The 13,916-nt window shown below is 50.1% G+C and overlaps 1 protein-coding gene across 5 annotated transcripts in view; it reads right to left on the bottom strand.

Moving 5' to 3' along the window:
• The window catches only part of DGCR2 (DiGeorge syndrome critical region gene 2), an 87,326-nt gene that overhangs the window by 3,591 nt on the left and 69,819 nt on the right, over window positions 1-13,916 (bottom strand). For all 5 annotated transcript variants that reach the window (XM_032138581.2, XM_058431072.1, XM_032138579.2 and 2 more), the window contains 3 exons: window positions 8,617-8,820; window positions 1,956-2,108; window positions 1,190-1,426 (listed from right to left, as the gene is read on the bottom strand). In XM_032138581.2, the coding sequence (XP_031994472.1) occupies window positions 1,190-1,426; window positions 1,956-2,108; window positions 8,617-8,820 (594 nt within the window). The remainder of the gene's footprint in view (window positions 1-1,189; window positions 1,427-1,955; window positions 2,109-8,616; window positions 8,821-13,916) is intronic.

Below are 13,916 nucleotides of genomic sequence, written 5' to 3'. Positions count from 1 at the left end.
TTTTTGTGGAGATGGAGGTCTCACAGGCTGATCTCGAACCAACCTGGGCAACATAGTGAGACCCCTCCTCCCCGCCCAGCCTCCCAGAGTGCTGGATTACAGGGATTACAGGTGTGAGCCACTGTGCCTGGGCTGCCTGCTTGTCATTACCACAGGCCGTCTCTGAAAGCTGACAGCACGAGGCCCCAGTGACGCACGTCCCTCCTGGCCAGCCCCTCACAGCCCCCACCCTGCTCTGCAGCCTGGCCCACAGAGGTGTCTGGGATCTGCTGCCACCCACCGGCATCCCTTGCAGGAAGCTGGTCCTACCCTGGAAGACTGTGACAATCTGTGTCCTGAGGGCAGGGGTCAAATGCAAGTCTTTTCTGCATCTCCAGATCATGCAAGAGCTGTGGCAGCTGACCAAACAAGCGAACAGGACTGAGACCTTTCGGCACAGCAGCACCAGCCTCACAACGCCCATTCTGCTGAGACGGGCGGGCATGCAAGGAGCCAGCCGCTTTGGGGTGGCACTGCCTGCCAAATACACTACAGGTTTGTGTGTGTTCGGGGGCCTAATGCACAGGGAGATGGGATGGGACACCTGCATTGCTCACCAGACAGGGACAGGCCAGGGGTCAGGGGCCTGCCATTCCTTAGCTACACAGCCTTGAGGAATGGCGCCCACTGTCAGATGGGTGGCAGACTCCCAACTATGGGCCAGTAGCACAGAAGCCACGCTTTCCTCCCACCTCACAGAGCTGCCTCCTGACATGACACGAGGGGCTGTCACCATGGTGTCTCTAGCTCACATGTCTTTACAGACAAGTGACTGGCTCCTGGGTCTGGGCCAGCCCTGTCTTCACAACCACCAGGAGCCGGCTCCCCAGGTCTCTAGAGCTGGGCTGAGGGCCCTGAGGGCTGCCCAGTTGACAAGTGCTCACAGAAAGGAGGGAGGTAGGAGGGAGGGGTCCCAGGCCTCCTCAGAGCTCTTCTGCACAGATTGCCAAGGGCAGCCAGGCAGGGAGATCGGGACCCCTTCTGCATGGGCAGCCCCAGGAGAAGCCTTAAAGGAAAAACCAAAGACAAAGCTGGAAAGAAGTGAGGCCCCAGGCCTCTGCAGCCTCTGCAGCTGGGCAAGAGTGCTGGGCTCAGCCCCACATGCCAGGTTACTTGACAAGGTGTTCCCTCTCCCTGGGGAGTCAGGCACCTGCAAGGTCATAGAACACACTGTCCGGGTGGATGGAGGCCTCGTAGGGCGGCGGGGGATCGTCGGGCTGGCCGATGTCCGGGTACTTGTATGCCGTGTAGGGAGGTGGAGGGTCGTGGAAGTGGAAAGTCCCACCCTCTCCGTCGTCAGAAAGATGCAGCGGCGTGAGGCCCGTGCCGAACCCGTCTGGGCCGTAATCAAAGCCAGGGATCCTGCGGCCGAGGTTGAAGTGGTGCACTGGGCCATCAAAAGTGTGGAACGGGAACAGAGACAAGTCACTGGGGGCAGGCTGCCTGGCTCCTGAGCCCCCCACCCCCAGGCTGGGCCTGCCGTCCCTGAGCACACACCTGTGCCCCGCTGCCTACCCCTCGGCCACATTCGGCATCCCCATGAGACCCCCACTGTGCTCCGTGGCATGTCCCACCCTCACCACACCAATCTGTCCCTCTGGGCTGACACTTCTGTCAGACCCAGCCTCTGGCTGCCCACACCCCTCCAGCTGGGGGGTGATCCGGGCCTCTGACCCTCAGAGGCCTCCAAGTTCTGCCCACCCTGTGGCTCGGTGGGAATAAGGAGGGTCTTGGCAAGAACTTTCCTGGCCCACAGGTGAGGACACAGACCCCACAACATGTGGCCTTCAAACCTGACCAGGGGGCCCTCCACCTGCCCCTGCCCCTCTCTGTCCAGGGCTGGGGAGCTCATGGAGACATGGGGTGACCTGGGGTGGGGATGGGGACCAGGGTTGTGGCCCTTAGAGGGCACTTACAGTTTGCTCCAATCAGGGACTCGATGCGCTCCCGGCGCCGCTGGCGCAGCCGGTGGACCATGAAGAGCAGCAGTGACAGGATGAGGAAGGAGGAGATGCAGCTGACGACCAGGCGCATCCCGCTGGCCATGGAGTCGAACAGGCTGTTGCCATCTGAGGGGGAGGGGAGGAAATGGCCGCTCTGAGAAGGGGGGCCACCCTTGTGCTAGGCTGGGGACGCTGTCGTCCTCCTGCCCAGGCGGGCTGTGTGGACGAGGCACACAGTGTCTCCCTGCATCCAGCCATCTTTAGGATGCATGTGAAATAAGGCCACTCAAAATCAAGAACATGGTGACAGCACAGAAGCAGAAGAGCGAATCCCAGGTCAGGAGGAGCATCTCACCATGGCCCCTGAGGCTGCTGTGTGCCAACGCCCCTCTGACCATCACCGGAGCAAAGTAGGGTTTCCTGTCCTAGGACCAGCACTCCTAGGAGGCTGTGCTCATGTGCTGTGTACCCCAGGTGTGGCTGGGGAGCTGCCCTCCTGCAGAGGTGCACATCCTTTTCCAGGGGCCAGGGCTGTGCACAGGCCTCCCACGTCCATCCAACAGCAGCCTTCCTTTTGTCTGAGGCCTGGGCTCTTGGGATGAAGGTGCTCAGTTGCCCAGCAAGAATGAGCCAGGGGGCGGTGAGGGACAGCCCTGTCCTGGTGGGAGGCCAGGGTTGGCCAGGTAGGCAGGGGTCTCAAGGATGACAGTTGCTGGCAGTTTGGAGTGGGGGCGACGTCCCTGCGGAGCTTGGCTCAGGCGGCTGCTGTGGGGAGGACAGGCTGCAAGGGAGTAGCACAGGGCATCAGGAAGCCAGGAGGAGGACCTGCCGTGGCAGAGAAGGGAATGACAGAGGCCTGGGCCGAGTAGTGACAGACTGGGAGAAGTGACAGTACAAGGTACACTTGGGACTGGGACTGCCACAACTCCCTGATGGACTGTATGGGGGACAGCGAGCCCCCGCAGGCAGCCGCACGGTCAACTCGTGTATCGTTTCACAAATGAGCTTCTGCTGTGGTTGGGAGTGAAGCCTGTCACTCCAATCCTTAACAAGCCATGGCAGAGAAAATGCGCATCCCCTGACGCACCCAGCCCTGGCATACACGTGCAGATGACCTGGACACAGCACTGGGTCCCACAGCTTCCCACTGAGATGCTCTCCTGGCTCAGCCACACCCACACAATGGGTACACATGCACCAAGCGCAGGTGTAGGAGGGCTGGGTGGACCCGACTCCACCTCTTTGCTGGGTGAGTAGGCAGGAGGGGCCATGAAGCTGAGTCCCAGCCAGGCTAGACGCCAAGGAGCACCGGTCTAAGCTGCTGCGCCTTCCTCTGCTCTTCTTGGACCCTTTCACGCTTTTCGTGGCCACCACTTGGCTGGGATGCTACTAGTATTCAGCAGGTGGAGGCCGGGGTGCTGCTCAACATCCTCCTGGACAGCCCCCAACACACAATATCTAGTCCAAATGTCAACAGCGCCAAGAGGGAGACACCCTGCCCTGGTGCAGTGCACACTGGGGATAGGGGGCTCAATATGAGCTGCCCATGGGGAGGCAGAGATGATGTGAGTGGTAGCAGGCATGAAGGGAGAATCTGTACCAGCCACGCATCTATAACATGGCTGGCACTTCCATGCACTCCTGACTTGGGTAAACTGGCAACTCACAGAAGTCACAGAATAATGGAACCAGGAAGTGGTCCCAGAAGTAGCTGCCTCCACAGACCAAGAGTGAAGGCCAGGGAGGCTTCAGAACGAGGAGTGACCCATCAGCTCCTGGAAGCAGGAGGACCCCACACCAGCAGGGACCCTCCCTAAGCTAGGAGTGGCCACTCCCACCTCTGCAACAATCTCGGCAGGCAGGACCCCTACTGCCTGCCCCAAGGAGACACTTCACAACCCTCATGTGAGTGGCTGGGTTCCCAGAGCCCTCAAGCCATTCCTGCTAGCCCAGTACACTCCATGCCCACACAGATGGCAGCGCCAGTTCCTGCCCTCCTCCCATGTGGCCAGGAAGCATCTCCAAAAGCTGCATTTTTTGCTGACGACACATGAAGTGAATATGTGAGGATACATCCTCTCACCAATTAGCGGCTTTTCCTGATGCCTCTGATCCTCCTCCAGTCTCAAGGGCACGCTCATCAGTGGGAGAAAGCCTAGTGGCCCAGGGACTGGCGACGTGCCTGTTCACTGGAGGCCAGTTCAGTGATCCCAGGGGAGCTCCTAAGAAAGCAGCCCCTTTGCAATGACTAACTCTTAATGACTAACTCTTAATCAGCTCTAAAATAAACCCAAGGACATGGTCAAGGTCCCAACTGTCCCTCCAAGGTGGGGACCGGAAATAATCATCTCTCAGGACCAAGCCACTTGTAGTCAAGTACAAAGAAGAGAGCCTGCCCCAGAAGCCAGAGGCCAGCCCAGGGGCCCCAGAGGCCCCTTGATAGGGCTGATCCCTCCATGGAGTTCTGGGCTGTGCAGCTGGGGCTGTCTTTTGTCTCTCAGCTATCCTGCAGCTCCCAGAGAGAGGATCCAGCCTGTGCAAGAAGAGCTCCAGTGACAAGGAGCTCACCATTTCATCGAGCTTGGTTAAGTGGTAACAGTTTCAAAATCTCCATCAGAGAAACCAAGGGGAGCAGAAGGTCAGCAGGGATCAGAAGCTGAGACCAGGAACCCAATGTGGGCTCTGTGCCTGGCAGCTGCACCAGCCAAACACCTCACCATGTCTCTGGGAACCTCATCATATCAGGGCTGCCTGACAGCAGCAGAGTAAGCAGGGGCAGAGGGCAGCATGAGTTTCAGCTGCTCTGCACCTTGGCCAGCACTTGGTGCTGTCAGTTTCATTACTTTAGCCTTTCGAGCAGGGGTGGTACCCCACGTGGATTTAGTTTGTTTCCCTAATGGCCAATACTGAGCATCGTTTCAGGTGCCTGACTGTCATCCTATAACTTCTTTGGTAAAGTGTAATAATTTAAATATTCTAAAGCCATTTTTCAATAGCGTTGTTTTGTTTTCTTATTATTGAGTTTTTATGTATTCTGAATACAGACCTTTGATTTGTGTTTTGCAAATATTTGTTTTGATTCAGTCAGGGGCTTATTTTTTCATTTCCTTAACAGTGTCTTCCAAAGAACAGAAGTTTTCAATTTTGATGAAGCCAAATTTGTCTGTTTTTTTAAGGATCATGCTGAAAATGCTGCCTAACCCATGGTCACAAAGATTTCTCTCTGTTTTCTCCTAGAAGCTTTATAGTTCAAGGTTTTACAGTTGCGTCTATGACCATTTTGAGTAAATTTTACATACAGTAGGAGGGACAGTGTAAGGTTTGTATTTTTTGGCATATGGATGTCCTGCTGTCCCAGCACCAGTCTATGCTTTCTCCACTGAACTGCTCTTGCGCCTTTGTCAAAGATTAGGCTGGTCTGAAGGTAGTGAGTCATCTCAATTGATTGTTCACAGTCAGTAACAGATCAAACTCCTTGTTGTATTCTTTTCCCGTTCTCACTACTGCACTTGACTCAAACAAACAAACAAACAAAAACGAGAGATCACCTGATTATATGTAGTGTGGGACTATTTCTGGACTGTTCTGCTCCACTGATCTATGTGTCTATTCCTTCATCGATACCATACTGTTGTGATTACTATGGCTGTACAGTAACTCATAAATTAGGTAGCATGGATCCTCCAACTTTGTTCTTTGTAAAAACTACTTTGGCTATTTTAATTATTTTGCCTTTCCACCAACTTTTATCTATCTTTTTATTATTTAAGAGATGGGGTCTTGCTATGTTAGCCAGGTTGGTCTTGAACTCCTGGCCTCAAGCAATCCTCCTGCCTCAGACTCCCAAAGTGCTACAATTACAGGCATGAGCCACTGAACCCAGCCCACCTAACTTTTATTTAATTTTTATTTTTTGAGATGGAGTCTCACTCTGTCACGCAGGCTGGAGTACAGTGGCATGATCTCAGCTCACTGTAACCTTTACCTCCCAGGTTGAAGTGATTCTCCAGCCTCAGCCTCCTGAGTAGCTGGTATTATAGGCATGAGCCACCACACCCAACTAATTTTTTGTATTTTTTGTAGAGAGAGGGCTTCACCATGTTGGCCAGACTGGTCACAAACTCCTGATCTCAAGTGATCCAACCTCCCTGGCCTCCCAAAGTGCTGGGATTACAGGTGCGAGACACCACACCTGCTCCACCTGATTTTTAGAATTAGCCTGTCAATACCTACAAAAATGTCTGCTAGAATTTTGGCTGGGATTATACTGAATCTATAATTTAGGAAGAGTTAACCTCGTAATGATATTGAGACACCTGATCCATAAACATGGTATATTTCCTGTTATTTAAGCCTTTGATTTTTTTCATCACGGTTTTACAGTTTGCAGCAAACAGAATGTGCACATATTTTATATTATTTATAATTGGGTATTTCATGTTTTTTGGTGCTATTATTAATGGTACTTTTCTCAAAATTTTCAATTTTCAACCGTTACAGATAGATTATATAAATATAATGAATTTTTGTTATGTTGACCTTATATCTGGAGACCTTGCTTAAACACACTTATTAGTTCTAATAACTTTCCTGTAGATTCCCTAGGATTTTCTATGCAATCATGTGATCTGCCAAGGGAGATGGTTTCATTTCTTCCCTTCTGGCCTGGATGGTTTTTCATTTCTTCCTGCCTTCTGGCACTGGCTTTGACCTTGAGCACAATGATGACAGGGTGGCAAGAGTAGACACTCTTAGCTTGTTGAAGAGGACATTCTGATGCTTAACACATGACATCCTATTCCCAGAGTCTCCGGTTTTGGTGATAGTGTCTCGGTTCTTGATGCAGTATGAGCACTTTCCAGGAGAAGGCCCTAGGAGAGTCAGGAGCCCATGGAAGCATGGCCACAGGGTGGGCAGAGCAGGGCCCAGCTAAGTTGCTCTGGCCGTGCAGGAGAGAGGGCTGCAGCTGCTCTGGGCCCACCCAGATGCACTAAGGACCCTGCTCTGCTAAGAAGTACTTGGGGCTGGGCAGGCTCTTTAGGCCATACATGCCCACAAATGGGTCATCCTTGTATACATCTGGGCATTCTTACAAAGCTTGGACAGAGTGGTAAGGCAGCACTGGTAGACTCCTGAGAAATGGAACCAGGAGTCCAGGTAGCATGGCTTGTGAACAGAGTTTGACTCTTGTAGTCACTAAGTCCAGTCACTAAGCTGGGGGTTTAAAGTTATGTGGCTGGGCACAGGGAACTTAGTAAGCACTCAACCGGTGCTTCTCATGGCCCTAAACAGACATGCACCCTATACGAGGAGAAACTGCCCTGCAGAATGGGGTCCAAGCATCACCCTCTAGCTCTGGGTCCTCTGGTGGGCTTGGCTGCAAATGTAGCCTTGTGCTCACCACAGTCAACTGCACATGTGTGATGGTACATGCTACAGTGCCCACTTTCACCTAGCCTCAGGCACGGCCTCTGGAGGACAGCTTTGTCCTCCCACCCAGCAGCCCTCCTGGTGTGGAGGGACACTGACAACATTCCACTCGGGCAGCTTTCACTGTTGTGGCCCAGCCTCTAGCTGCAGCCTCTCCTCCACAGGGCCCCTGGAGACAGAGATGGCCATCACGCCCTGCCCAAGCTGCTCTTCTGCAGGGGCCACAAGTCCAGGGGCTTCCACAAGTCCCCATCATTTCATTCCTACTGTGGCACCCAAGAAAGAAAGAAACTCATACTTTTGATTGACATTTCTCTTGAGATCTGAATTCACACAGAGCTGCAGCTACACCGGTGTGCAGAATGACAAAGCATGCCCGTGGAGTGTGAGGGGTGTTAACATCTCAGAGAGCTGCGGCCCCCCTGCTCCTCTCTTTTTGCAAGTGGAAAGGAGAGGATCACCCCGAGATCAGATTCCTTGTAGTGTCTACCTTAAAGCCCCGCCTGGTGGTGAGGAGTCTGATCTCGAAACTGAGAATAACACTTGAAGAATCTTTTTCTTGAAGATTCTAAGGTACAAATGGATGACTGTAAGCAATGACAACTGTCACTACCCTCCATATCATCATACTAGAGAACAGGAAGAGCTCCAATGTGGACATAAATTAGAAGTCTAGGCTGGGCGCGGTGGCTCATGCCTGTAATCCCAGCACTTGGGAAGCTGAGGTGGGTGGATCGCTTGAGGCCAGGAGTTGAAGACCTGGCCTGGACAACATGGCGAAACCTTGTCTCTACCAAAAATACAAAAACTAGCCGAGCATGGTGGCACGCGCCTGTAGTCCCAGCTACTGGTGAGGCTGAGGCAGGAGAACGGCTTAAACCCTGGAGGTGGAGGTTTGAAGACAGGTTTGAAGCTGTCAGTGGTGATTTGTGAACAAACAGCCATACTTGAGTTCAAGTTCATTTGTGAATGCTGCCTGTCACCCCAGAATGGGAAGGAGGCAGCTGGAGGGGTCGTGTCAGACACGCCCACTAGAGTAGTGGCATCAAAGTCTCTGAGACATCTCTGTGACAAACGCTGCCACTGCTGCTGTGCCATGCTCCATAAACTCTCCTGAGTCCTCACCACTGAGGAAGCAAAGGGACGCCTAGCCTCCAGCCCCAAATAGGGAGGCTGACTTGGGACGTCCTATCAAGAGTCTCACCTGGGTCCAGACACATGAACTTGCAGCACTCTTTGGGGTCCTTGCGGTACTGCTGGCAGCCCTGGGGCCTCTCACAGAGAGCAGCCACACACATCTCAGGCTCCCCTCCATGGCAGGTGCAGCTCAGGCATGGGTCGTCCCCCTTAGGGGTGAAGTAGAACCCTTCATCCACCACGTTGTCCTTGATGTCAACACACGTTTGACCTGCAATGAGCACACATTGTGTACAGATGTATACACTGCCAAAAAAGGTAGCCTCCCCATGTGGGCCTGTGAATGCTACCTGTTACCTTAGAATGGGAAGGAGGCAGCTGGAGGGGGCATGTGAGACATGCCCACTAGAGTAATGGCATCAAAGCCTCTAAGACAGCTCTGTGAGCAAACGCTGCCATCACTGCTGCACCACTTGACATGAGCTGACCTTCCCCACCTGGGCCTGGGGAATGAACAAGGCAACTGAAGACTTGGGCAGACTGTACTGAGTCTTCCTAGTACTGGAATGCCATGGATCTCTGGCCCATGGCACAGGGAGTGACTGTCCAAGAGCAGTCACTACAACACACTGTTAGGACAAAGTACATCTAGCCAGGGCAAATGGAGGCTGGAGAGCCAGGATGGAGCACAATGCCAGACTCCAGGGTCACTGCAGAAGTGTTTGCCTGGAAGTTGCCAAAGTAGGTTACTTATGAGATTTTCTCAATTCTAAGGTGCAGCTGCTATGAGTATTAACCATTTCAAAACCAGAATGTGTCTAAGGAAGCTGCCAGTTCTGCTTGGGAAGACAGTCCCCTGGACCCGAGGCACTCTGCACAGAGCTGACCTGGGGCGAGTAAGAGGAATGGCCATGGCTAAAAACCCAGAGTCTTCAACTGGTAGGCAGACGTTGCAAATGCCTGGAGGAAGAGACAAGGGATGAAGGAGCCTCAAAGAGAGCCACCCTCAGTGAAAGGCAAAGAGACATGAGAAGGTAGCTTCTTACAGTCTCCAAACGGGGTAAGGATGTCTAGAAAAAGACTCTCGAAATTTCACAATCACAGGTCTATGCCTCACTTAAGATTGCAGTCAGCCAGGCGCGGTGGCTCACACCTGTAATCCCAGCACTTTGGGAGGCTGAGGCAGGCAGATTGCCTGAGGTCAGGAGTTCGAGACCAGCCTGGCCAACATGGCAAAACCCCATCTCCACTAAAAATACAAAAATTAGCCAAGCGTGGTGGCATGTGCCTGTAATCCCAGCTACTCAGGAGGCTGAGGCATGAGAATCTCCTGACCCCAGAGGGGTAGGTTGCAGTGAGCAGAGATTGTGCCACTGCACTCCGGCCTGGGCGACAGCATGAGACTCTGTCTCAAAAAAAAAAAAAACAGGATTGGGGTCAAATCTAGGTCACCCATGTGGTCAGCAACTCCCAGGGCAACATATTCACATACAATTATTCCCTGGCTAAAACAGAGAAAATAGAATGAAGAGAAATGAACAGAGCTCCCAGAGAAATGTGAAACACCATTAAGTACACCAACATATGTGAAATAGGAGTAACAAATGGAGAGGAGAGAGAGAAAGAGGCAAAAAAAAAAAAAAAGTCCAAGAACTAACAGCTGCAAACTACTCAAATTCATTGAAAAACAGTAACCTACACATCCAGAAAGCTCAACAAATTCCACGTTCCTAGGATAAATGCAAAGGAGCCACAAACTGACACATCAGAGTGAAAATGCTGAAAGACAAGGCGAAAATATGAAAAGCAGCAAATGGGACATGACTTATCACTTCTAAGGGAACCCCAGTAAGACAAACAACTGACTTCTCAGCAGAAACAACAGAGGCTGGGGCAGTGGGATAACTGCTCACAGAAAACCATCAACCAAGATCCATATCCAGCAAAGATATCTTCTGAAAAATGAAAGTAAAATAAACTTTCCCAGACAAACAACAAGTGAGAGAAGTTGTTTGCAAATCCACCTTATAAGAAACACTAAAGGAAGTTTTTCAGGCTAAAAGTATGCAATCCTCAGAGAGTAATTTGAATACAAATAAGAAACTGAAGAGCAACAGTAAAGGCAATCATGTGATTATAAATTACAGACTACATGCATAGTTTTCCTCCTTTATTCTCTTAGCTGATTTAAAAAGCAATTGTATAAAATAATATGTACGGAATGTAGTATTGGGTCTATAACATACAAAAATATAACACACTTAGATTTGCCAAGAATGGCACAAAGGTGGTGTGTGGGAGCAAAGTTATACTGGACTAAAGAACCTTGACCTAAGTCTCATACCTTATTAAAACACTCATTCAAAACACATCCTAGACTTAAATGTAAAACGGAGAATGATTAAAATTTTAGGAAAAAAACGCAGAAGAAATGTAAGGCTAGACAAAGAGTACTTGGACTTGACACCAAAAGAATAATCCATAAAAGGAAGCTGGGCTCAGTGGCTCGCACCTGTAATCCCAGCACTTTGTGAGGCCGAGGTAGGTGGATCACCTGAGGTCTGGAGTTTGAGACCAGCCTGGCCAACATTGTGACACCCTGTCTCTACTAAAAATACAAAAATTAACCAGGCGTGGTGGCTCATGTTGGTAATCCCAGCTACTTGGGAAGCTGAGGCACAAGAATCACTTGAACCCAGGAGGTGGAGGTTGCAGTGAGCCAAGATTGCACCACTTCACTCCAGCCTGGGCAACAGAGTGAAACTCTGTCTCCAAAAAAAAAAAAAAAAAAAAAAAAAAAACACACCCATAAAAGGAGAGACAAATAACTAGGACTTCATTAAAATTAAGAACTTTTGTTCTTTGGGTAAACTTATACTGCCAGGAAAAAACAATAACAACAAAACTTTTGTTCCTGAAAGCTCATCTGAAGAGGATGAAGGCAAGCTGCAGACTAGAAAAAATATTTGCAAACCACATATCCGACAAAGGACTGGTATCTAGAATACATAAAGAACTCTCAAAACTCCACAGTTTAAAAGAGAACAAAACGGATCATTAGTTCACACCTGTAATCTCAATACAGGAGGATCACTTGAGCCTAGGAGTTGCGTTTGAGGCCAGCCTAGGCAACACAGTGAGATCCTATCTCTATAGAAAATAAAAAACTTAAAAAAAATTTTAAAAAAGCACACCAACAAGGCACATTTATACATATGTAACAAACCTGCACATTGTGCACATGTACCCTAAAACTTAAAGTATAATAATAAAATTTAAAAAATAAATAAAATAAAATAAACTACATGCTAATCAAAAAAAAAAAAAGAAAAGAAAAAACTTAGCCAGGCATGACGGTGCACACCTACAGTTCCAGCTACTCAGGAGACTGAAGTGGGAGGACTGCCTGAGCCCAGGAGCTGGAGGTTATAGTGAACTATGATTGCACCACTGCATTTGAGCCTGGGTGACAGAGCAAGACCCTTTCTCAAAACAAAACGAACAAACGATGCAAAGAGAAAACGGAAAAATAATGTGAATAACAAAGAGGATATATATACAGACGGCAAATAAGCACATGAAACATGAAGAGGTTTTAACGTCACTGGCCTCAGGGAAATGCAAATTGAAATCATAGGGAGCTACGTGTCTACATACATATCTGCATACCTAACAGAAGGGCTAAGATGAAAAATAGTGAAAACAGTAAGCGCTGCAGAGGATATGGAGAAATTAAATTACTGTTGCTAGTGGGACTATAAAACAGTACAGCCACTCTGGAAAATGATTCGCTTGTTTCTTTAAAAACTAGATATGCAACTACAACACAACCAAGCAACTGTAATCCTGGGCATCTATCACAGAGAATTGAAAACACATTTGCAGCCAGGCACGGTGGCTCATGCCTGTAATCCCAGCACTTTGGGAGGCCGATGCGGGTGGATCATCTGAGGCTGGGAGTTCAAGACCAGCCTGGCCAACATGGTGAAACCTGTCTCTACTAAAAAGACAAAAATTAGCTGGGCGTAGTGGCACATGCCTGTAATCCCAGCTATTCAGGAGGCTGAGACATGAGAATCGCTTGAACCCAAGAGGCGGAAGCTACAGTGAGCCAAGACTGTGCCACTGCACTCTAGCCTGGGCAACAGAGTAAGACTCTGTCATACACACACACACACACACGCACACACAAAGAAAGGAAGGGGAAAAAAAAAAGAAAACATGTTTGCACAAAAACCTGTATGTGGATGTTCACGGCAGCTTTCATTGTAATAGCCAAAGACTGGAAACAGCCCAGATGTCCTTCAACACTTGAGGCCTATAGTTTGAGAACAGCTTGGGCAACATAGTGAAATCCCGCCTCTACAATAAATAAATAAATAAATAAGTTGGGCACAGTGGCATGCACCTGTGGTCCCAGTTACTTGGGAGGCTGAGGTGGGAGGTTCACCTGAGCCTGGGAGGTTGAGGCTGCAGTGAGCAGTGATCACATCACTGTACTCTAGGGTGACAGAGACCTTGTCGCCAAAAAAAAAAAAAAAAAAAGGAACAAATCATTAATAAAAGTAACAATTTGGATGACTCTCCAGGGAATTATGAGTGAAAAAAGCCAACCCCAGAAGGTTGCAACTATATGATTCCATTTATAGACCATTTCTGCCTCATGATGATACCTGACAAAGGCCAGACCACATATGACCAAAGGCCTCTGACCTACCACTTCTGTGGCACCCAGTCTAGGGCAGTCAGGATCTGGCCAGTGGCCACCAGCTTCTCTATTTTGAGTCCATACTTCCAACTCGAAACCCACCAGGGAAAGTCAAATATGTTCCCCAAACCAATCACCTCCACTGCCCTGCTTCTAGTCAGGCTGCCTCTAATCAGAGCATACCTGGAGCCTTTAGTGCCCTGGTGAAAAGCCACTGTGCTGGACCCAACTCCAGTTGCAGGAGGGTCAGAAGCACTTGTGAAGGCTCCACCCTGGATCCTCAGGGCACTGGGCCTGCCTAAGGCTCGGATCCAGTTACAACATCAGACCCTACTATCAGCATGCTAACAAGCCTTGAGTCACACAGTGGACTACTGCTAAGCGGGCTGCAAAAGACAGACTCTATAGAGATGTGGCCCAAAGGGATGACCTCAAGTAGAGGGTGGGGCAGACATTAAGAAAAACCCTCTGGCAAACCAGCCTCCACCCAGAACAACAATGCTGCTAAATGCGAAAGCCTGAGGTGCACTGAGGGCAACTACAGTGTCAACAAACCCCAAGCCCAGCCCAACTCTCGCCCAGATCAACGCCCTGCACTGTACTAAAGACCTCCCCACAAGAGAGGCCTAGTGGAAGTAAAGGCATAGCCACTGCAAGCA

Source organism: Hylobates moloch, unplaced genomic scaffold (genome assembly GCF_009828535.3).
Source record: "Hylobates moloch isolate HMO894 unplaced genomic scaffold, HMol_V3 SCAFFOLD_19, whole genome shotgun sequence".
Lineage (NCBI taxonomy): Eukaryota > Metazoa > Chordata > Mammalia > Primates > Hylobatidae > Hylobates > Hylobates moloch.
Note: the sequence above shows the minus strand (reverse complement) of the source record. Positions and strands in the feature narration are given on the sequence as shown.